The 25,660-nt window shown below is 37.1% G+C and overlaps 1 protein-coding gene and 1 long non-coding RNA gene across 12 annotated transcripts in view; one reads left to right on the top strand and one right to left on the bottom strand.

Moving 5' to 3' along the window:
• Positions 1 to 25,660, bottom strand: part of CCDC141 (coiled-coil domain containing 141) — a 247,151-nt gene that overhangs the window by 161,937 nt on the left and 59,554 nt on the right. For 10 of the 11 annotated variants that reach the window (XM_077957279.1, XM_077957276.1, XM_028830891.2 and 7 more), the window contains 3 exons: positions 18,434 to 18,625; positions 15,004 to 15,112; positions 1,059 to 1,312 (listed from right to left, as the gene is read on the bottom strand). In XM_077957279.1, the coding sequence (XP_077813405.1) occupies positions 1,059 to 1,312; positions 15,004 to 15,112; positions 18,434 to 18,625 (555 nt within the window). The remainder of the gene's footprint in view (positions 1 to 1,058; positions 1,313 to 15,003; positions 15,113 to 18,433; positions 18,626 to 25,660) is intronic. The other variant, XM_077957282.1, reaches the window with a different exon arrangement.
• The window catches only part of LOC114671364 (uncharacterized), a 101,018-nt gene that overhangs the window by 55,616 nt on the left and 19,742 nt on the right, over positions 1 to 25,660 (top strand). The window lies entirely within an intron of this gene.

Raw genomic sequence — 25,660 nt, forward strand, 5'->3', positions numbered from 1 at the left:
GTTGAAAAACATTGAATTAGAAGAAAATTTCCTAGAGGAAAAAGGCACCATCTTGTGGTCTAGTATATCCCCAACACTTATGATGGAAACTGGTACATAGTAGGTGCTCAATAAGTATTAATTGAAAGGTTGATCATCATTTAAGTTCTCATTTTTCCAGCTTGAAATAAGAACCAGTTTCTTCTGGACTCATATGCGCTTCCAAATATATGAATGTCTCTTCAATTTGGATGGAGCAATAATATTAAATATATGAAAAAACCTCTTTCCCGTGTATCTAGGCCAGGAGACGTCCCCCCACATAATTTCTCCCTAAAAATTCCTTCCACTTAATCTGTACAGATTTAAACATGGAATTAAGACAATCAGAAGTGTTGTGATAAACTTCTCACTTATTTGAGTTGGGGGTTTGCAAAGAGAGTTCTGCCCACTCTTCGCATCAAATAACTGTAGCAGAAGAAATCTGTGTCAAGCACATTGACAACCCATCAGAAATGTGCTTGCAGCCTGGGTAATGAGCTCTAATGAGCCTGCAAACTCATCAACCCCCAAAGCCCTCTGACCACAGATCCTGCAGCTATGGGCCAAGGTCATATTTCTTGATTGGCATCAGACTACTCTTCTAAGAACATTATCTCTATTTTGGGCTGACAGACTTTTTTTACTGATGTAAGCAGCAATCTAGCACAATTTGGCAGCATCATGCCTCTTCAACTTTTAAGAAAATTGCAATTAACATTTCAAAATGTTAAAGAAACATGTCTAAAAGTAGTGACCTGGAAGGAAGGAAGAATCCAACAATAGAATACATTCATTCTCGAAACTACCCACAGGTGTTCTCTCATTTATAAAATCAACAGTATAATGAAAAAAATGCATACATTTGATTTTATATTACTTACAGGGAAAAACAACACGGTAGTTTGGATGAAAGATTTTTGGACCAAAGACCAAATGATTTGACCATGAAGACTGACAAACTGCCCCGGGGAATGGTTAATCCCTATAACAACTAATCAGCTGAGACTGGAACATCATCCAATGCCCCTTTGGGTTACCTGGTTTTCTCGTTGGTCCCACTGACATATCTGCAGAACCTGACTCAATTCTTGCCACTGTTGCTTCAAGTACTTGTCTAACTGTCTTCTCCTGTCTTGTAGAAGTTCAAGAAGGCTGTCAATCTTCAGACAGCTGCTATGAGCTCCCTGAATCAACTCAGGATTCACATTAGGTCCTTCACACTTGAATTTTTCTATGAAGTCAGTGAGTTGTTGACTTTTGTTTAAAAGGGCTAAAGACCGTTCCAAGAGTTCTAGAAGAAAATTAGAAAGAAGAAAGAATAATGATATTAGCAAGCTTTTATACAGCAATATTTGGACTCTTCACAATGTAAAATATATGTAATTTTTATGTTAATAAAAAACAAGTTGTGCTGCAAGGAATTAAAATATGTGGACAGAAACTGCCTACAGTACTTCAAAGAAAAAACTGGTCAAACACCTTAGCCTAGCAATTGTGATAGTGCTAACTGCCAACTGATGGGATGCTTTGTTCAGCAATTGTGTGATTCAGGCAGGGAGTAGAATGAGCGTGGGATTTTGACATTGCTGCAGTTTTCAGCGGTATGATGCTGGGTAAATGTTCTACATTCTAAGGTGATTGGACTAAAGCTGAGGTTTAAAGGCTAGTGCCTGGGATGACCAAACAGAAACTCAATAAATGTGGTGGCCAGGTGCCCAAATGTCAGGGACTACAGCAAAGTGGAAAATACTTGCTAAAAGGGTCAGCTGTCACTCAGTTCTGACGAACTGTTGACATGAAGAATATGGGTTCAGTGTTGATGGAGCTTCCAATTATTAAAAGAGTTTCAAATGCAAATTTTATATGAAAGTTCTAACTTCTAAATCTTTCATAATTCATATTTTTTAATTAAAAAAAATCACAGGATAATGAAGCATCGATATCTCCCAAATGGGCTACCAGTATGTGATCTCTGGAGTAAATAGCATTGTAAGTTTGGGTAACATCTTGTAGAATTGAGATGTTAAGCTAGAAATTGAAGAACTACTAAGGGAGAAAGTGTAGAAGAAGAAAGAGTTGAGAATAGCACATTGAGAGGCATCTACACTTGCGGATCAACTGAAGGAGCAGTTGGGGAACTGTCCAGTCTCCATCGGGCAGAAATGAAGGAGTTGTCCATGACATCCCTCTCCTTCAACCCGCCATCATCAAGACCTGTTGATATTACATGGTATCTCTGGCATCTGTCTACTTCTTTCTATCCTCACCATGGAAAGCATCATTTGTTGCCTGGATGTACAGTCTTCTCTTAATTATATCCTCTCTCCAATCCATCTATCAATGCTCCAGACTTTAGCCACAGCGATCTTTTCTAAACATAACATCTCTTTTTCTTTCTTTCTTTCTTTCTTTCTTTCTTTCTTTCTTTCTTTCTTTCTTTCTTTCTTTCTTTCTTTCTTTCTTTCTTTCTTTCTTTCTTTCTTTCTTTCCTTTCTCTCTCTCCCTCCCTCCCTCCCTTCCTCCCTCCCTCCTTTCTTTCTTTCTTTCTTTCTTTCTTTCTTTCTTTCTTTCTTTCTTTCTTTCTTTCTTTCTTTCTTTCTTTCTTCCTTCCTTCCTTCCTTCCTTCCTTCCTTCCTTCCTTCCTTCCTTCCTTCCTTCCTTCCTTCCTTCCTCTCTCTCTCACACACAGATGCATGCACACACACACACACACACACACACACTTAAACAATGGCACCCCATTGCCTTAAAATTAAAGACAGACCCCTTAATGTAGATTACTATGTCTGGCATGGTCTAGTCTCTTCCGTCCTTTTCAAATTGTCTCAATTTCTCAATTTTTCATTCTTCTTTAAATTCCTCACACATGCTATACTCCCTCCTGACCCTGAACTTTTCACTATGTCCACTCACAGGGACACCATTCTCCTCAACACCCTCCTTCGTTACCTTTACTGTACTCATACTTCATGTCAACTGTCACTTCCTCAAAGGACAAACCAAATGGGATCAAATACTCTCACACTTAATGTCTGTCTTTGCCACTAGGCTCCATTGCAACATGAGGATAGAGACCATGACTGCATCCAGCACTTAGCACGGTGACTGGTACAGGAGATTTGCTATCATTTTTGTAGAATGATAGAGCGAGAACAAATATTTTGAAATGCGGGGGGAGGAGATTGGGAGAGCTACAGATGTTAGAGATCAGAAGTTCTCCAGAGATGTATAAAAGAGAAGTTGAGAAGACTTTGAGTTTTGTGATGGAAACAGAAGCCAAGTTACCAGGGTGAGGAGTGAGAAGGCAATGAGAAGTGAGAAGAAAGTGAGCTGAGAAGTGGGAAGGCAACAAGCAGGACAATCTTTGAGACATTTGTTTTTATAAGAAAATGCTAGGATAGTGTCTTGAGAGAATAACAGGGTCAAATATACTGTTTTTTATTATTATTATTTTATTTTCAGGATGGGGGAACTGTGGAGAACACTGGGAGAGTAAGCATCTTACCAAGTCTGACACTAATAAAAATGGACTGAACCGGTGCTGAAACTCAAGACTTGTGATTAGTATAACTCAGTGTTATTTCCACTATAGGGACACACTCAACTTCAGCATTCTTGGCAGTTTATTACACAGCGATGATGTAGGCTGAGGTAGTTGGGCCAGTTTTCTCTTTCAATTGACACCCTTTTTTTTGGGGGGGGGAGAAAGCTGGAGGAGAGAATAAGATAAGTGAATATACTGTAAAAAGGCATTTTGAGATGAAAAGGAAATAATTTGAAGTAGTTTATTCCACATGACCTAGATCTGTCCTGTAAAATATTAGCTAGTAGTATCTGCTCCGAATGACAGTGTGATTATGTCCCCTGGGCAATTTGATTGTGAGTCAACAATGCGAAGAAACAAAAGACAAAAACAACCACAGACTTCAACCAAGTCAGAAGAACGGGAGAATGTAGATAGTGTAAGAAAAGTCAGGGAGAACATCATAATTCAAGTCAATTTCTTTGGAAAAAAGAAATGGAAGCAAACATGAACAAGATGGGACTGGGGGTAGGGTTCAGGAAAAGATCTATCTGCTCAGAACAAGTTCTTACGGGAAGGTCCAAGACACAACTGGAGAAACGAGTTATAGCAGGCCTTACCTATCAGACTAAAGAGTTTAATTTGTATATCCTTAAAGAAGTAAGAAGTATGATGGAGTCTCCTTTTATATATAGAGAGAAATAGTATTTTTCCTTTGCACTGAAGAGTTTGTTATGATATTGTGAACAGCTACACACAAACATACACACACATACAGCCCACACGTGAGAAGTTTGGGAAGGCAACAGGGTCTCCACAGGGTTTCCTTCCTTCCTGTAACTAACTCTTACATATTAGACTTTGCAAATGAGAGAGGGAGGCACAACTTTAGGTCCTCAGGGTATTGCAGACTAATGGTCAACCTGTTCTGGTTCCCGTGAGAACACGAACAATTAGCCAAAATTACAATTCACATTTTTTTTTCCTGGTTTTCTGTTTCACCTTCTGCCAAAATAATATAACAACTACCACAATATTGCCACGCACACAGCCTCCTGAGCCAGCATTAACTTGTAAAATGTATCCAGGCTGAGTCAGTCTGTTATCTGCCACCATGACGGCTGTTGAGGTGGATGGATTCTTCCCTCAGTTTCCTCTGCCAGTTCCCTCAGTCTTTCAGTTTCTTACATTTTGTTTCTTCACAGTTTACATTTTCCTAGCTATTTATTCCATCAGTTGATCTTACAAAGTGATGTGTTTTTCCCCAAGGGTAAACTGTCTAGATATATTGCGACCTTCAAGAACATCTTTACAGTCAATTTATTTTAAAGATTGTATATCAGCACATACAAAATCCTTCTTACTGACACAATACCTTCTCATGTGAACTTAGAAAATAGTTGATAAATTTTCATTAATTGTTCTGATTAATTTTCAATCTATCTAAAAAATTATCATTAAAGTTCACAAAATACATCATATTTTATATTAATACCTCTATAGTTTGCCACAATTATTAAGTATAAATAACCAATTTAAGATGGTATAATAGGTATACACAAGGTGGATAGGTTTATAGCTTGTTAAATAAACTTTCCAAATGAGTACTTTATAAAATCCATCAAGGTCACCATCTTGGTCCTGAGATAATGTATGATATTTCTTCCTAATACTTCAAAAATTATTCTAAATGTTCCCCAGTGGGATGGTTTCTCTTGAACATAATTAATGGGTATTTTCAAATAGAGACAAAAGTACAGATAATAGTATAATGGGCCACCAGGAATGTATACCCTAGCTAGGTTTAAGATATAAAAAACATTCACGATTGCTGGCAAGATGGCTGAATAGGAACAGCTCCAGTCTGCAGCTCCTAGATAGATCGACACAGAAGGAAGGTGATTTCTGCATTTCCAACTGAGGTACCCAGTTCATCTCATTGGTACTGGTTGGACAGTGGGTGCAGCCCACAGAAGGCGAGCCAAAGCAGGGTGGGGTGTCACCTCACCCAGGAAGCACAAGGGGTAGGGGAATTTTCTTCGCAACCCACAAACCAGGAGATCCCCTCCGGTGCCCACCCCACCAGGCCCCTGGGTTTCAAGCAAAAAACTGGGCAGCCATTTGGGCAGACACCGAACTAGCTACAGGAGTTCTTTTTTTCCATACCCCAGGGCACCTTGAACACCAGTGAGACAAAACTCTTCACTCCCCTGGAAAGGGTGCTGAAGCCAAGGAGCCAAGTGGTCTGGCTCGGCAGGTTCCACCCCCACAGAGCCCAGCAAACTAAGATCCACTGGCTTGAAATTCTCGCTGTCAGCACAGCAGCAGTCCGAGATCGACCCGGGACGTTCGAGCTTGGTGGGGGTAGGAGCATCCGTAGTTGCTGAGGCTTGAGTAGGCAGTTTTACACTCACAGTGTAAACAAAGCCACTGAGAATTTCAAACTGGGGGGAGCCCACTGCAGCTCAGCAAGGCTGCTGTGGCCAGACTGCCAGATTTCTCTTCTCTGAGCAGGGCATTTCTGAAAAAAAGGCAGCAGCTCCCATCAAGGACTTAGAGATAAAACTCCCATCTCCCTGGGACAGAGCACCTGGGGAAAGGGGTAACTATGGGTAAAGTTTCAGCAGACTTGAACATCCCTGCCTGACAGATCTGAAGAGTAGTGAACCTCCCAGCACAGCATTCAAACTCTGCTAAGGGTCACACTGTCTCCTCAAGTGGGTCCCTGACCCCTGTGTATCCTGACTGGCAGACACCTCCCAGTAGGGGCTGACAGATACCTCATACAGGAGAGCTCTGACTGGCATCTAGCAGGTGCCCCTCTGGGATGAAGCTTCCAGAGGAAAGATCAGGTGGCAATCTTTGCTGTTCTGCAGCCTCCACTGGTGATACCCAGGCACACAGGGTCAGGAATGGACCTCCAGCAAACTCCAGCAGACCAGCAGCAGAGGGACCTGACTGTCAGAAGGAAATCTAACAAACAGAAAGGAATAGCACATCCACTCAAAGACCTCATCCAAAGATCACCAACATCAAAGGCCAAAGGTAGATAAATTCGTAAAGATGGGGAGAAACCAGTGCAAAAAGGCTGAAAATTCCAAAACCCAAACGCTTCTTCTCCTCCAAAGGATCAAAACTCCTCACAAGCAAGGGAACAAAACTGGATGGAGAATGAATTTGACGAATTGACAGAAGTAGGCTTCAGAAGGTGGGTAATAACAAACTCCTCCGAGCTAAAGGAGCATGTTCTAACCGAATGCAAGGAAGCTAAGAAGCTTGAAAAAAAGGTTAGACGAATTGCTAACTAGAATAACCAGTGCAGAGAAGAACATAAATGACCTCATGGAGCTGAAAAACACAGCACGAGAACTTTGTGAAGCATGCACAAGTTTCAATAGCTGAATCGATCAAGCAGAAGAAAAGATATCAGTGATTGAAGATCAAATTAATGAAATAAAGAGAGAAGACAAGATTAGAGAAAAAAGAATAAAAAGGAACAAGAAAAGCCTCCAAGAAATATGGGACTATGTGAAAAGACCAAATCTATGTTCAATTGGTGTACCTGAAAGTGATGAGGAGAATGGAACCAAGTTGGAAAACACTCTTCAGGATATTATCCAGGAAAACTTCCCCAACCTAGCAAGGCAGGCCAACGTTCAAATTCAGGAAATACAGAGACCACCACAAAGATATTCCTCAAGAAGAGCAATTCCAAGACACACAATCGTCAGATATAGCAAGGTTGAAATGAAGGAAAAAATGTTAAGGGCAGCCAGAGAGAAAGGTCGGGTTACACACAAAGACTAAAAGCGGATCTCTCGGCAGAAACCCTGCAAGCCGGAAGACAGTGGGGGCCAATATTCAACATTCTTAAAGAAAAGAATTTTCAGCCCAGAATTTCATATCCAGCCACACTAAGCTTCCTAAGTGAAGCAGGAATAAAATCCTTTATAGACAAGGAAATGCTGAGAGATTTTGTCACCACCAGGCCTGCCTTACAAAAGCTCCTGAAGGAAGCACTAAACATGGAAAGGAACAACTCATACCAGCCACTGCAAAACCATAATAAATTGTAAAGAACATTGACACTATGAAGAAACTGCATCAACTAACAGGCAAAACAACCAGCTAACATCATAATGACAGGATCAAATTCACACATAACAATATTAACCTTAAATGTAAATGGGCTAACTGGACCAATTAAAAGACACAGACTGGCAAATTGGATAGAGTCAAGACCCATTAGAGTGCTGTATTCAGGAAACCCATCTTATGTGCAAAGACACACATAGGCTCAAAATAAAAGGGTGGTGGAATATTTACCAAGCAAATGGAAAGTAAAAAAAAAGCGGGAGTTGCAATCCTCATCTCATAAAACAGACTTTAAACTAACAAAGATCAAAAGAGACAAAGAAGAGCATTACATAATGGGAAAGTGATCAATGCAGCAAGAAGAGCTAACTATCCTAAATATACATGCACCCAATACAGGAGCACCCAGATTCATAAAGCAAGTTCTTAGAGACCTACAAAAAGACTTAGACTCCCACACAATAATAGTGGGACACTTTAACACCCCACTGTCAATATTAGACAGATCAACGAGACAGAAAATTAACAAAGATACTCAGGACTTGAACTCAGCTCTGGAACAAGCAGACCTAATAGACGTCTACAGAACTCTGCACCCCAATTCAACAGAATATACATTTTTCTCAGCACCTCATCACAATTATTCTAAAATTGACCACATAATTGGAAGTAAAATACTCCAGAGCAAATGCAAAAGAATGGAAATCGTAACAGTCTCTCAGAACACAGTGCAATCAAATTAGAGCTCAGGATTAAGAAACTCACTCAAAACTGCACAAGTACATGGAAACTGAACAACATGCTCCTGAACGACTACTGGGTAAATAAGGAAATGAAGGCAAAAATAAAGATGTTCTTTGAAACCAATGAGAATGAAAACACAGTGTACCAGAATCTCTGGGACATTTAAAGATGTGTGTAGAGGGAAATTTATAGCACTAAATGCCTACAAAAGAAAGCAGGAAAGATCTGAAATTGACAACCTAACATCACAATTAAAAGAACCAGAGAAGCAACCGCAAACAAATTCAAAATCTAGCAGAAGACAAGAAATAACTAAGATCAGAGCAGAACTGAAGGAGATAGAAATGCAAAAAATCCAAAAAATCACTGAATCCAGGAGCTGGTTTTTTGAAAAGATCAACAAAACGGACTGCTAGCCAGACTGGTTAAGAAGAGAGAAGAATCAAATAGACACAATAAAAAATGATATAGGGGATATCATCACCGATCCCACAGAAATACAAAGTACCATCAGAGAATACTATAAACACCTCTATGCAAATAAACTAGAAAATCTAGAAGGATTGGATAAATTCCTGGACACATACACTCCCCCAAGTCTAAACCAGGAAGAAGTCGAATTCCTGAATAAACCAATAACAAGTTTTGAAATTGAGGCAGTAATTAATAGCCTACCAACCAAAAAAAAAGTCCAGGATCAGACGGATTCACAGCTGAATTCTACTAGAGGTACAAAGAGGAGCTGGTACCATTCCTTCTGAAACTATTCCAAACAATAGAAAAAGGGGGAATCCTCCCCAACTCATTTTATGAGGCCAGCATCATCCTGATACCAAAGCCTGCAGAGACACAACAAAAAAAGACAATTTTGGGCCAATATCCCTGATGAACATCGATGCGAAAATCCTCAATAAAATACTGGTGAACCTAATTCAGCAGCACATCAAAAAGCTTATCCACCACGATCAAGTCAGCTTCATCCCTGGGATGCAAGGCTGATTCAACATATGCAAATCAATAAACATAATGCATCACATAAACAGAACCAATGACAAAAACCACATGATAATCTCAATAGATGCAGAAAAGGCTTTCAATAAAATTCAACACCTCTTCATGCTAAAAATCCTTAATAAACTAGGTATCGATGGAATGTATCTCAAAATAATAAGAGCTATTTATGACAAACCCACAGCCAATATCAAACTGAATGGGCAAACATTGGAAGCATTTCCTTTGAAAACTGGCACAAGACAAAGATGCCCTGTCTCAACACTCCTATTCAACATAGTATTGGAAGTTCTGGCCAGGGCAGTCAGGCAAGAGAAAGAAATAAATGGTATTCAAATAGGAAGAGAAGAAGTCAAATTGTCTCTGTTTGCAGATTACATGATTGTATATTTAGAAAACTCTATCGTCTCAGCCCAAAATCTCGTTACGCTGATATGCAACTTCAGCAAAGTCTCAGAATACAAAATCCATGTGCAAAAATCACAAGCATTCTTATACACCAATAACAGACAAACAGAGAGCCAAGTCATGAGTGAACTCCCATTCACAACTGCTACAAAGAGAATAAAATACCTAGGAATCCAACTTATAAGGGATGTGAGGGACCTCTTCAGGGAAAATTACCAACCACTGCTCAAGGAAATAAGAGAGGACACAAACAAGTGGAAAAACATCCCATGCTCATGGATAGGATGAATCAATATCGTGAAAATGGCTATACTGCCCAAAGTAATTTATAGATTCAATGCTATCCCCATCAAGCTACCACTGACTTTCTTCACAGAATTGGAAAAACTACTTTAAAGTTCAAATGGAACAAAAAAAGAGCCCACATAGCCAAGACAATCCTGGACAAGAAGAACAAAGCTGGAGGCATCCCACTACCTGACTTCAAACTATACTACAAGGCCTCAGTAACCAAAACAGCATGGCACTGGTACCAAAACAGAGATATAGACCAATGAAACAGAACAGAGGCCTCAGAAATAACACCACACGTCTACAACCAACTGATCTTTGACAAACCTGACACAAACAAGCAATGGGGAAAATATTACCTATTTAATAAATGGTGTTGGGAAACCTGCTAGCCATATATGGAAAACAGAAACTGGACCCCTTCCTTACATCTTATATGAAAATCAACTCAAGATGAATCAAAGACTTAAACGTAAGATCTAGGACCATAAAAATCCTAGAAGAAAACCTGGGCAATACCATTCAAGGCAGGCATGGGCAAAGACTTCATGTCTGAAACACCAAAAGCAATGGCAACAACAACCAAAATACACAAATGGGATCTAATTAAAGTAAAGAACTTCTGAACAGCAAAAGAAACTATCATCAGAGTGAACAGGCAACCTATAGAATGGGAGAAAATGTTTGCAATTTATCCATCTGACAAAGGGCTAATATCCAGAATCTACAGAGAATTTAAACAAATTTACAAGAAAAATTATGGGCACGGTGGCTCATGCCTGTAATCCTAGCACTTTGGGAGGCCAAGGCGGGTGGATCACGAGGTCAGGAGTTTGAGACCAGCCTGGCCAATATGGTGAAACCCTGTCTCTACTAAAAATACAAAAATTAGCTGGGCTTGGTGGCACACGCCTGAAGTCCCAGCTACTCGGGAGGCTGAGACAGAAGAATCACTTGAACCAGGGAAGCGGAGGTTGCAGTGAGCTGAGATTGCGCCACTGCACTCCAGCCTGGGTGGCAAAGCGAGACTCCACCAAAAAACAAACAAACAAACAAACAAACAAAAAAAACGAATTTAAAAGAAAAAAACCACCCCATCAAAAAGTGGGCAAAGGATATGAACATATACTTCTCAAAAGAAGACATTTATGCAGCCAACAAACATATGAAAAAATGCTCATCATCACTGTTCATTAGAGAAATGCAAATCAAAACCACAATGAGATACCATCTCATGCCAGTTAGAATGGCAATCATCAAAAAGTTAGGAAACAACAGATACTAGAGAGAATGTGGAGAAATAGGGATGCTTTAACACTGTTGGTGGGAGTGTAAATTAGTTCAACCATTGTGGATGACAGTGTGGTGAATCCTCAAGGATCTAGAACTAGAAATACCATTTGACCCAGCAATCCCATTACTGGGTATATACCCAAAGGATTATAAATCATTCTACTATAAAGACATATACACATGTATGTTTACTGCAGTACTATTCACAATAGCAAAGACTTGGAACCAACCCAAATGTCCATCAATAATGAACTGGATAAAGAAAATGTGGCACATATACACACACCATGGAATACTATGCAGCCATAAAAAAAGATGAGTTCATGTCCTTTGCAGGGACATGGACGAAGCTGGAAACCATCATTCTCAGCAAACTATCACAAGAACAGAAAACCAAACACCACATGTTCTCACTCATAAGTGGGAGTTGAACAATGAGAACACATGGACACAGGGAGGGAAACATCACACAGTGAGGCCTGTCTGGGGGCGGGAGTTAGAGGAGGGATAACATTAGGAGAAATACCTAATGTAAGTGACGGGTTGATGGGTGCAGCAAACCACCATGGCAAGCGTATACTTACGTAACAAAACTGCACATTCTGAACATGTACCCCAGAACTTAAAGTATAATAAAAAAACTAAGTAAAAATAAATTTTAAAATAAGATATATACAACATCCAAGAAGAAAAAAGAAGTAATATGACCCTTCCTGTGATGCAGCTTCTCAGTTCTTACATTCATTTTAAGAAGATCCTTAGAAAACTGGAGGGTGCAGTTGTCATTCTTTGGAGCTTAGAGTAAATTTTCTTCTCCTTAATGTCCCTATGGCACCTTGTGTGTTGCTCACTTTTGTATCATTCTGCCATGTCATACATTGGAATTATACACAAATAACACTGAACGAATATACTTCAGGTTGCACACTATTCTCAGCTTCAGAGATCTAGGGTCTCACAACCTGATGATGAAGATAAATAAGAAAACAAATCATTACTACACAGTGTGTGAGGTGATGTACTGAAGTACCCATAGGAAGTACAGAGGGAGTTACCAAGGAATATGCACATGTCCTGATAAACTGCAGGCTTCCTGAGGAAAAGGGCCATGTACTCCCCTGACACGTGGCCCTGGATTTCTCACCAGGTTATGGGTTCAGAAAACAGTATTTAATTATGTGTTCTTTGATTGAGGGCAACTAGGCCAGTAAGTAATCTGGAAACCATATTTGCTGGAAGAATTTAACTAGGTTAATTTTAACCCCAAGGAGAGAAGACTGGAAAAAGGTATATTATTCCCTCTATTTCAAGGATTGTTATGTAGTAGAGGGAACCAACTTATTCTGAAACATTCCAGGGGGCAGAAACTTCAACCCATTAATCCTGGTTCTGACTCCCATAGTGTTAAAGAATATATTTCTTACATAGTAGAGAACCTTAGCATTGCTGAATAAGGAGAAAGCATAGGTGAAGCTAATTGAAATAAAGTGACTATTAGGGGTAAGTTTGATTACAGTTTTTCCAGCTTTTGTCACCCTGACACTCATGTTTTATACTACTCAACCGATCAACATCTCAGAAACTTACTAGAATGGCTAGCTGCACTTACAGACATATTTTATTGCTTAAATTTAAAGATAATAGATATGAAGCCCTTAACTAAAAAATCAGAATTTCACCCTTTAATAAGCATTTCAAATCCACTAATCTTAATCATATCCCACAGAAGTAGTTGGTTAATAAATTGCATCAACTCTCATTTTTTTGTTTTATGAAAACAAAAGCCCTTGAAGCCGCCACTGGGCATATGAACTGGGAAGAAGTGTCCTGACCAGAGTTTTCTGTCATCTCTGTGCTTCAAGTATCACACAGAAGGGCACAAACTCTCACAATAAATATGTCATCAAGATGGAAGAATATTTTTTCATCACAAAAATAAACTATGTTTCCTGTCTTCCACTAGCATTTTTATCCATCTCCTCGGACTAAGGAGACCCAGTGGACTCTCGAAGGCTGTACCCCCGAAAAGCAAGACATCAGTTTCACTGTCAGCTGGATGCCAGAGAAGTGCAAACAAAGCAGCACGTCCCTGATGTAAACTGGCCCACGGTGCCACAGATCCTAGGAACTCTGAAGGAGCCAACAGCAGTAGCAACAACAAAACAGCATTAAGGCTACATTCCCCTGCTAGCTCCATTGCCAAATATTTATGGAAAAGCCCCTACTTCTCCAAGCCCCCCGTCCCTCCGGAGAATGCTTTCATTTGATTGCTTCAGTATTGAAACTCTTCAACAATAGCATCTGTCACTGTCAGGTTTCTGGAGGTAAAACTGCTGTGTGATGATCATGTTGGTTGAAAGAAGAGTGAACTGAGACCACAGAACCCATCTGTTACCCTCTAGTCTCCTAGCAGGAATTTCACGTGATTCTACTCATTTCCTTTGGACCTAGCTAGATTACTACTGCTGTATAATAATAGGCAACTGTTGCTTTAAAGCACAAGCTTTTGATGCTTTTTATAATCCCTATTAGTGATAGGTCCTATAGAACAATAATCAGTGGAAATTATATATACATATTTGGTAGGATCTCATAAGAATTTACATAGGAAAGATTAAGTCCTTTAATCTTACATAGAAAAGATTGAGTCCATTAATCTTTGAGTTTTAGAAAGTTGTGATAAGTAATTTATCATAATGATCTATTGTCTAGAGTCTTTTGAAGGGTAATATAAACACTCAATCTATTTGTGACTTTAAAACACCTTTTGGTTTTTTTAAAGTCCAGAATGACAGGCTGGTGGAGCTGGAAGTCAAGTTAGAACTGTGACAAATGAATTCAGGAAGTCTTTCCATCCAGCCCCTGTTCTATTTGGCAGTAAAACTAGAAGACATATTAGGCAGAAAGGAAATGGTTGTTTCTATCTATTTATCTAACCTCTTTCCACAGCAAAAGATGACAGGTTAACTACTACTTTTCTACAAATGCGTTCCCTACTCCACTCCTGGCCCACACCAAATTCTTGTAGAAAGCCTTGGCATACAAATTGTTGGTTAACAACTAGACTGTCTTTCTAGTTGTTCAAAGGGAATTGAAAATCTTTTTGTAGAGTGTCTTATTAGATTTTCTTCTGGAAAAATTCACTGTTCCATTTTTTAACTGCAATAGTGAAAGAGGAATTTTGCTGATCCAGACCTGCTTTTTAAAGAATGACCTTCATTGATTGACCCTTAGAAGGAACATTCACTGAATTCAATGATTTATTCAACTAAGAACATTTCTTGAGGATCTACCATGTGGCCAGGAACCTTGCTAGATGCTAAGGGCAAAAGGATGAACAAGGAAGAAATGGCCTCTGTCCTCAGGAGCTAAACTCTAGCAGACCAAATAACAGAATCTCCTGGAGGCATGTCCTCTGCCGTCCTCTCAGCATATCTACAACTACTTCTTTCTTTCAGAAGATGACTAAAAATGAAGCTTTATTTAACTTTTCTTAGAACAAGCTGAGGTATACAGAAATAGATAAATTTCAAATACACTGTCATACATAAGCATTCTCACATTAACATCTTTTAAAACCTCTAAACACTTCTGCGAGAAATAAACGTATTTCTTGCCTTTAGTATGATGTTCATGAAGCTGAAGAAGTGATTTTAAGGACTCAGCATTCTCAAACTCATGAGTATTCTGGAGGAAATCTTCAGCTTGGTCTATTTTAATAGCAAACTACAATAGAAATACAGAGGAAAGACATTTGTATAAAAATTAATGTGCCATTGTTAGTTACCTGTAGATGTTTTTCATAAATTAGTAGCCCAACTGGGGATGTGTGTTTGTGCAAGGGTATATGTTCGTATGTGTTTGTGTGAGTGTGTGTTGGCTTACGGTGTTTGTGTGAGGGTGTGTGTTTGCATGTGGTCAATTTACAAAGTGTCATTGGTAAGAACTTTCTTCTCCTTTCATACCTAATTTTGTATGCTGAAATAAACCAACCTGTTTCCTGTCCAAATGCCTATCAAATTTTTCAAACAAAATTATAATGTCCTATGTATACAGTCACTTTCAACATTCTAAGGCACTTAATTAAGAATAAGCAGATAGTTAGCTAAGGGAAACCAGGAAGAGGTTAACTAGAAAGTAATCTACACATTTACAAGTAAATGTAGCTTAAGAACTCACTTAGAGAGAAAGTTGAAGTATAGTTATTTTTTCCCTCTATAATTGAACTTAGCAGTGAAATATGCAAGTTTCCAAATAATACATAGTCTAATCCATATCTAATCCTATACATATATTTGTATAGAAAGCGGTCTGAAAAAATACACACCAAATGGTGACTTAATGAGAAGAAATGAAATTAAGGATGAGCAAGAGGAGGTAAAATTTTAATATTTTAATCTATAATTTGTAATTCTGTTTGCACTTTTATCAATAATTTGTATGCATTACATCTATAAATAAAATGAGATTAGATGGAGCGAGAATGACAAGTGAGAAATTTATCCTCTCTTTCAAGGAAAATGCATAGCAATTTCACACTCTAAATGGTGAGGAACATGACTGGTCTCTCTTTTTCTTTTTCTCCATAGAGGCAGTGGGAAATTGAGAGAGATAATTAACGTGATGTTAAAATGCTCAGGAAAATCATCTTAGAAATAAATTTTAGAAGACGGCAAAATGCATTTGGTTATCCTGTCACAGTATGTCTATAGTGGTAGACAAATAGCTGGCTTGTTTTAGCACTAAGATTCAATAGTAATTATCACAATTTATATGAGCATTTCAATATATTCACCTTTGGATTAGGTTTAGGATAAACTAATTAAGGACAAGTATCAGTGTAAAAGACACAGAAGCTTGCGATGTTACTTATCTTCTGTTTCGAGTCTTCTCCAAACTATCATCTTTGAATCTGGGGATTCTTAATATTTTAATGTAACTATTTGATTAACACAATCGACTGTAGTTTATTACAACAGCCATATGAAATCCAATTATAAATGAAATGGAATGACGAGAGAGAGACTGAAGAGCATGGGACATGTTTTGGAAATGCAAGGCAGGCCTCTGTTATCCTATCAGAACAACCTGATGGACATCTGCTGCTGCCACTCAGGGGCGGTGTTTCTAAATTATAGCACAGTGTTTGAGGTGAGAATAACCCAACTGATAGTTATGTCTGTGAGTGAGCCTGAAATAATCTTGTAATAATGATCAACCATGCAATCATTATTAATTTTTAATTTCTCAAAAACTTCTGCATGCACATAATTCAATAAGGGAGTCAATATCCACATCATTTACATCTCTAATTCACTCAATTTCTAATAACTGATTTTTAAAATATTATTTAAAGAGAATCTTCAAAAAGAAAAAAAATCCTAGTAGGTGGTTTGTTTGTTACCTGCAGAACATTACAAAAAGTTTCAGGGTCACTGTTTAACTTATATTTATATTTCAGTTTGTTATCAAATTAAAAATAAACCAATAAGCAAACAATGCTTTACTCAGAAAAAAGCTTCCCTAAAGTTCTGTTTACTTTTATCGGTATTTTCCTTTCTCCACTCTCTTTTATCACTAAAGAAATGGCTTTGGCATACAAAGGGGGCATAAGGATTATATAGCAGTTTGTCTTCAGTTTAATATGAAGTGATTCACAAAATTGGAAATGGGATAATACAAGTAATAATTAGTCTTTTCACTAGAGGCAATGTAAGCTCACGCAAGTGTAAGAATAACAGTGTTGGGTTGAATCATGGTTTGGCCTGCTATTTCCTTTTACTTCATGTTATATCGGAAAGCAATTTACTCATCATGGAGAAGATAAGCTAGCATTAACACTAAAGCACAATGAGAAACAAATATTGCTCTAACGCTAGAAAAATAAGAAAATTTCCTGGACTCAAAACAGATGAGTTTCAAGGACAGTTGACGCATGTACCCTACTTACTAAGATAGAATGAGTCAGATATATCCATAATTTGGCGTCTGTAGGTATATTTCAGCTGTTTTATTTATTTTCAGGGAAGAAAGATTGTGTATGAAACTTCTTCCAAGATGGTCTCTGAAATGAGTTAAACTTCAGTGTTCAAACTGTGAAAAACAAGCCTTGAAAGTTATAATAAGGTTTTTATTCCTCCCTTTTGCTTTTAAACAAGTTCATGATGCATGAGATTGCCTACTCCAATTTTTAGGTTCCATTACTAATCTTCTTTCCTTCATTATTTTGGATTTAAGTACGGAATTTTTAGTTTAGAAATGTCATATTTTTCAAAGCTAGTGCTTTATCATAATGAAGCAGTGCTCTCACATCAAAATGAATGGGCTGCCACTTGACAGAGAAGTTAAAAGTGAAATTTCCAATAACTGTCTTATACCAAATATAATACCTCTTTTGATAATGTTCTTTGAAACTCACATTTTGAAATGAGAAACCTCAAAAAATTGTAGAATTCGAGAAAACTCACATGGAGACATGACCTTCTTAGGTCCAGAAGGACTTTTTCCTTCTCTTGTATTGTAAGGTGTTCAAACTATGGAAAATCAACTATACGCCTTAGGAAAGTACTCAGAAAATGCTATATTTATGAATCAAATATCCTATGGAATATTCTATAATTACCTTTTTAAAACATAGGCAGCAAAAGGAAATTTTCTTCTCCAACTTTTAGCCAAGAACAACACTCTAGACCAGCATTTCTCAGTAATCCTACAATCAGGGTAATTGTTTGATTTAGTAATTGTATTACTACCTTCTATAGAGGGAAATAATCATAATGACTTATGAGCATTCCCATTATTACTTAATATTTTACCAAATTTTAGTTACTTAACTGTACTTTGTTTTTGTTTGAAGACCTACTCTTAAAATAGTAATAATTTTATTTATTGACAATCAAAAAATAAATATATTGTCTATGTATGTCTTGGTTATTCTGCCATTTTTTTAACTGCTTGCAATGTCTATTTGTGGAAAAACAAACATTTTCAGGAGTGCTATTAATTTGCTCTGATGTGGGGAAGGGAGAAGTTTTTTAAAGCACAAACCTCCAAGGCATTTTCAAAAAATTCAGAAGTCAACCTAAGGAGCTCCATTCTTCTTTCAAGCATGGACACCAGGGCTGCCCATGCTTCACCCAGAGTCTCGGCCATGGCGTCGTAGACCTGACTCTGATCCTTGTTCTCTTCAGCTGTCTTGTCTGCTTCCTGCAAGAGTTCCCATACCCGATCTTCCAAAGTCTAGGTACAAAAGAAAAGGCATAAGGCAGGATGTTAACTCAATGTAAGAACACAGGATCACATTTTAAACACTTGGATATTAGAAATTGTATGTGGTCTAGGAAAGATAATTTATAAACACAAACTGTTATACAAGAAAGTATATCAAATAGGAAGGAAGGAGCGATTGGATTGAGGTGAGCCAGGAAGCATGGCCAGGCTAAAGGGATTCACATTTAAACATTGCCCAAACACTGCTGACATCTGTCAAAGACACATGTCTACATTCCCAAGGGGTATAGAATATTATGTTAATCTCACAGTTCCAAAAAAAATAAGAAAAGTAATAAGAACACACCTAGAAGAATGATCAAGAATAAAGGTTGTGAGAAACAAGCCCAGTAAAGCTTACTGTTTATTGCAAATAATTGTCATTAGTTGTTAATATGACCATGATGCTTAATGTAAATATTAAGAGTAGATTTTTAAACCAGAATAGTCATAATTTAAAATTTAAGATATCTATAACCAACATTATCTACTGTTTAAACAAAATACGAAAAATGAAAAAGAACATGTGCTTACATAATTGTCTCATTCAGGGATAGGAGGATTTAATAAGTTCCATATAATTCTTGAAGTTAGCACCAAAATAAAGGCATAATTTTTAAAGAGTACAGTAGACTAAAATAGTATGAATAAATTCTAAAATATCAACATAAAAAGGAACTTAAAAATGTGATAAAGAAAAATACAACAAAGAAAACAAAAGAAATAAGAGCAGGTTCATAAGGACACACGCACACACACAAACATAATGACAAGTACATAATTAAATATCAATTAACACAAAAAATGTGGATGAGCTAACTTTTTAAACAAAAAGACAAACGCTATCACACTGAGGAAAAAAAGGCAGCAAAATTCAACCAATTTGTGTTTCCTAGAGTGTCCCTAAAAAGAAATACTTCTTGAAAATAAAGAGATGAGATATATCAGGCAAAGACAGACAAGAGAAAGCAGGACTATAATATTGAACAAATTAGAATCAAAACTAAAATCACTGATGCTTAAAAATGGCATTTATAATGATAAATAGTGCAATCCACAGTAAGGACACTCATGAACCTTTGTATCTGTGGCAATGAAATATTTCAAGTAAATATAAGCAGTCTTACATCAAATGAACAGAGAATAAGAACTACAATTATAGACTGTTTTTAAAAATAATAATAAGGCTACTACATTTAAAAACTTTAAATATACAGCTAACCTTATGCTCAGGTTAAATACATAGTATTAGACAACTTAAACAAAGAAAGAAAACAAATTATCTCAACATCTAGCTCTAAATTATTTAAAAAATAAAACAACAAATTAAGGGGGATAAACTGATTTAATACAAAATCAGAAATTAGCAGTTTAGATTAAAATATTAGAATTGATTTTTAAGTTGATTAATTAAAAAGCCAATGAAATATTAAAACAGCTGACAGATGTCAATAAAAATGGGAGAGTAGATAGCTCCAAGTGACCATTCCTGTAGAGAAACATCAGAAAACGCTGGGAGGTTGAGGTGGGCGGATCATGAGGTCAGGAGATCGAGACCATCCTAACATGGTGAAACCCCATCTCTACTAAAAATGCAAAAAAATTAGCTGAGCGTGGCGGCGGGCGCCTGTAGTCCCAGCTACTAGGGACGCTGAGGCAGGAGAATGGCGTGAACCCGGGAGGCAGAGCTTGCAGTAAGCTGAGATAGTGCCACTGCACTCCAGCCTGGGTGACAGAGCGAGCCTCTGCCTCAGAAACAAACAAACAAACAAAAACACAAGCAAAAACTGTCTCATTTTTGTTAGAACTCTGGAAAGTAGTCAAAGATTTACAGCCACCAAACAAAGGCTGAAGCAAGAAAAAGGTGACTTAAAAATGGTAGAAAAGCTTTGAGATATTTTTACATGCCCTTGCTCAACCCCTCCTGGGTTCAGCAGAGACTATTAGAGTGGATAAGAATAATAAGACTCAACTGTATATTGTCCACAAGAAACCTACTCCAAATATAAAGGCAGAAGTGCATTAAAAGTAAATGAAGTGGAGTAACAATGTGAGGTGATATGTCAATTAACTCAATTAATTTAACATGTGTTAATTATTTTGCAACATATACATACCTCAAAACATCATATTGTATAACTTAGGTGTATACAATTTTTAGTTGTCAATTATAACTCAATAAAGCTGGGTGGAAAATAAAGTAAATGGATGGAGAAAGATGTACCATGCTAACACTAATCTAAAGAAAGATGGAGTAGCTATGTTAATTCTAGACAGATAATATTTTAGAGCAAGGAATATTATTTGAGATTAAGATGGGTGTCACATAATAATACAGGAGTCAATCTACAAGAAGGCACGACAATTCTAAATGTGCATGAGCCTAACAACAGAGAGTCAAAATATATGAGGCAAAAATTAATAGAACTGCATGGAAAAATAGATAAATATACTATAATAGAGACTTCAACATCCTTCTATCAGTAATCATTATATCCAGCAGACTGAAAATTATTAAGTATATAGATGAACTGAACAGCACCATCAGTCAACTTGATCTAATTGCCATTTATACAATAATTCCTCCAACAATGCATAACATACTTCCTCTCAAGCTTACATGGAACATTCATCAAGATAGGCCATATCCTGGGCCATAAAACATACCTTAACAAATTTTTAAAAACAGAAATCATACAAATGTACTCTCAGACCACAAAAGAATTAAACTACATATCAATAACAGAAATATAACCAAAAATACCACAATATTTTAATATTAAACAATACACTTTTAAATAACACATGGGTCAAAGAAGTCTCAGGGAAATATAAGTATTTTGAACTAAATGAGAAAATGAAAATACGATGTATCAAAATTTTTAAGATGCCACAATAGTAGTGCTTAAAGAAAATTTTATAGCATTGAATATATACATATATATGAAATGAAAAAAGACCTAAAATCAATATTCTGAGTTTTCACCATAGGAACTAGAGAAAGAGAGTAAATTAAAGCTTAAGTAAACAGACGAAAATAATAACAATTAGAGGAGGAATCAATGAAATGAAAACAACAGAGAAAATCAATGAAAGCAAAAACGAGTTCTAGAAAAAGATCAATAAAATTGATAAATCTCTACTTAGGCTAATCAAGAAAGAAAGAGAAAAGAAACAAACTACTAATATTGGAAATGAAAGAGGGGCCACAACTACTGATCCCATGGACATTAAAAAGATAAAAAGGAATACTATAAGTGGCTCTATGCCCATAAATTTGATAACTGAGATGAAATGGACAAATTCCTTGAAAGACACAATCTACCAAAACTCACACAAGAAAAAATAGGTAATCTGAACAAGTCTATATCTATTAAAAAATTAAATCAATAATTAACAACCTTCCAAATAAGAAAGCACTAGGCCCAGGTGACTACACTGGTGAATTCTACCAAATGTTTAAAGAAGAAATGATGCTAAAGCTACTTAATAAATTCAGCAAAGTTACAGAGTATGAGATCAACACACACAAAAATCAGTTGTGCTTCTTTATAAAGAAATGAACAATCTAAAAAGGAAATCAAGAATTTCATTTACAAGAGCATCAGAAAGAATCAAATACCTAGGAATACGTTTAACCAAGGAGGTGAAAGACTTGTACATTGAAAACTAAAAATCATTACTGAAAGAAATTGAAGAAGACCTAAATAAATGAAAAGAGAACCCATGTTTATGAGTTGGAAGACAATGTTGCTAAAAAGCAATACTATCTAAAGTAATCCACAGATTCAATGTAATCAATATAAAAATTTCACAGGCTTTTTGACAGAAATTGAAGAGATAATCTTCATATTTATATGGACTTGTAAGGGGATCATAATAATCAAAACAATATTGAAAAAGAGCAAATTTGGAGGACTCACACTTCTAAATTTCAAAACTTACTACAAAGCAACAGTAATCAAAAACAGTGTATTGACACAAGGATAGACATATAGGGCAATGGCCTAGAATTGAGAGTTCAGAAATATACCTATATGTCTATGGACAATTGATTTTCAACAATGATGCCAGGACCATTCAATTAGGAAAGAATAGTCTCTTAAGCTAGTGGAGCTAGAACAACTAGATATTCACATGTAAAAGAATAAAATTGAATTCTTACCTCACATGCCATATAAAAATTAATTCAAAATGTATCAGTGATCTCAATGTAAAAGCTAAAACTAAGAAATTTTTAGAAGAATTTTATAAGTAAATTTTCATCACCTTGAATTTGGCAATAGTTTTTTAGATATGACACCAGTAGCATAAGCAACAACAACAACAAACAGATAAATTGGACTTCATCAAAATTAAGACTTTTGTGTACAAAGGACATTATCAAATAAGTAAAAAGAAAATCCTTAGAATGGGAGAAAATGTTTGCAAATTATGTATCTGATAAGCATCTAGTATCCAGAATATATAAAGAGCTCTTTCAACTTAACAATAGAAAGGGGCGGGCACAGTGGCTCAGGCCTGTAATCCCAGCTCTTTGGGAGGCCGAGGTGGGCAGGTCACTTGAGGTCAGGAGTTCGAGACCAGCCTGGCCAACATGATGAAACTCCATCTCTACTAAAAATACAAAAATTAGCCAGGTGTGGTGGTGGGCATCTGTAATCCTAGTTACTCAGGAGGCTGAGGCAGGAGAATTGCTTGAGCCCAGGAAGTGGAGGTTGCAGTGAGCCGAGATCACACCACTGCACTCCAGCCTGGGTGAGACAGCAAGACTCTGTCTCAAAAAATTAAATAAATAAATAAATAAATAAATAAATAAATAAATAAAACTATAGAAAGGACAACAATACAGTCATAAAACGGGCAAAGGACTTGAAAAGACATTTCTCTAACAAAGATATATAAGTGGCAAACAAGTGCACACAAAGATGCTCAAATGATTAGTCTTAGAAAAATGCAAATCAAAAGCACAACGAGATGTCACTTCACACCCACTAGAATAGCTATAACCTTAAAAAAAAAGGAAGCTGGGCACAGTGGCTCACACCTGTAATCCCAGCACTTTGGGAGGCTGAGGCAGGCAGATCACCTGAGATTGAGAGTTCACGACCAGCCTGACCAACATGGAGAATTCCCATCTCTACTAAAAATACAAAATTAGCCAGGCATGATAGCACATGCCTGTAATTCCAGCTACTCAAGAGTCTAAGGCAGGAGAATCACTTGAACCTGGGAGGCACAGGTTACAGTGAGCCGAGATTGCGCCATTGCACTCCAGCCTAGGCAACAAGAGTGAAACTTCATCTCAAAAAAAAAAAAAAAGAAGGAAAATAACAAGTGTTGGCAAGAACATGGAGAAAATTGGAATCCATGTACATAGTTGATGATAATATAAAATGGTACAGCTGCTTTAAAAAAACATATTGGCATTTCCTCAAAAAGTCAAACATAGAATTACCATATGACCAAGCAATTACGCTCCTAGGCATATATCCACAGGAAGTAAAAGCATATGTCCACACAAAAGCATGGACATGCATATTAACAGCAGCAGTATTCACAATAGCCAAAAGACAGAAACAACCCAAGTATACATTTACTGGTGAATGGATGAACAAAACGTACTTTACCCATATGAGGGAGTATTGATACATAGTATGAAAGAAAGAACGAAAGGAAGGAAGGAAGGAAGGAAGGAAGGAAGGAAGGAAGGAAGGAAGGAAGGAAGGAGAAAGAGGAAAGAAAGAGAAAGAAAGAAAGAAAAAGAAAGAAAGAAACAAAAAAGAAAGAGAAAGAAAAAAGAAAGAAAGAAAGAAAGAAAGAAAGAAAGAAAGAAAGAAAGAAAGAAAGAAAGAAAGGGGAAGAGGAGAAGAGAGAGAAAAAAGAAAAGAAAAGAAAGAAGGAAGGAAGGAGAAAAGGGTAGGGAAGGAAGGGGAGGGGACGGGAGGGGAGGGGAGGGGTAAATATCTAGAATAGGTAAAATCTTAGTAATAAAGAGCAGAATGGTGCTTGCCAGGGGCTGAGGGAAGAGTGAATAAGTAGTCACTACATAATGGGTACAGGGTTTTCTTTTGGGCTGCTGGAAAGGTTTTGGATCTAGATAGAGGTGATGGTTTCACATGTGAAAGTTGATCATGTGAATTGGGTCATACTCAACAAAAATGGAGTTGAGAGGTCATGGAGAAACCCATTCAGGGCACAAAACATTGCCCCAAAAATGTAATTCCATGCAAGTCTGCAAGCTGAAACTGCCTACTATAACCTGAAACCAGTTTTAGCTATTGGCTACTAAAACAACCTGCTGCAACTCTGAAACTAGTTTTGCCCACTATTGTCACTTGCCAATCAGAGCTTTCCAGCTCCTCAAAACCTTACTAGTGGCAATGAAATTTCTCTAAGAGCAATACATATTCTCCTTTTTATAAAACCTCTAACTTTCTCTTTGTTTTTCAGACATACTGAAGACCAGCCAGTCTGCATTTATGCCCTGAATTGCAGTACTTTTCTCCCAAATAAAACATTTTAATTTCAGAAGTTCATTTCTATATTGAACTTTTCACACACAGCACTGTGAATGTACTAAATGCCACTGAATTTTACACTTTAAAATGGTTAATTTTATGTTATATGAATTTTGTCTCTTCAAAAATTTTTTTAACTTATGACATTTCAAAAGGAACAAAGTGATACACAAAAAACATAAGCAGATCTCATGGAGGTAGAAAATAGAATGATGGTTACCAGAGGATAGGAGTGTAAGAAGGAAGAAGATAAAGAGAGGTTGGTTAATGGGTACAAAAATACAGTTAGATAGAAGGAATAAGCCTTAGTGTTTGATAGTAGAGTGACTATAGCTAATTGTTATATATTTCAAAATACTAAAAGTGAAGATTCATAATGTCATCAGCACAAAGAAATCATAACTGTTTGAGGTGATGGATATTCCAATTACCCTGACTTGATCATTATGCAGTGTAGAAATGTACCAAAATATCACATGTACCC

Source organism: Macaca mulatta, chromosome 12, assembly GCF_049350105.2.
Source record: "Macaca mulatta isolate MMU2019108-1 chromosome 12, T2T-MMU8v2.0, whole genome shotgun sequence".
Taxonomy (NCBI): domain Eukaryota; kingdom Metazoa; phylum Chordata; class Mammalia; order Primates; family Cercopithecidae; genus Macaca; species Macaca mulatta.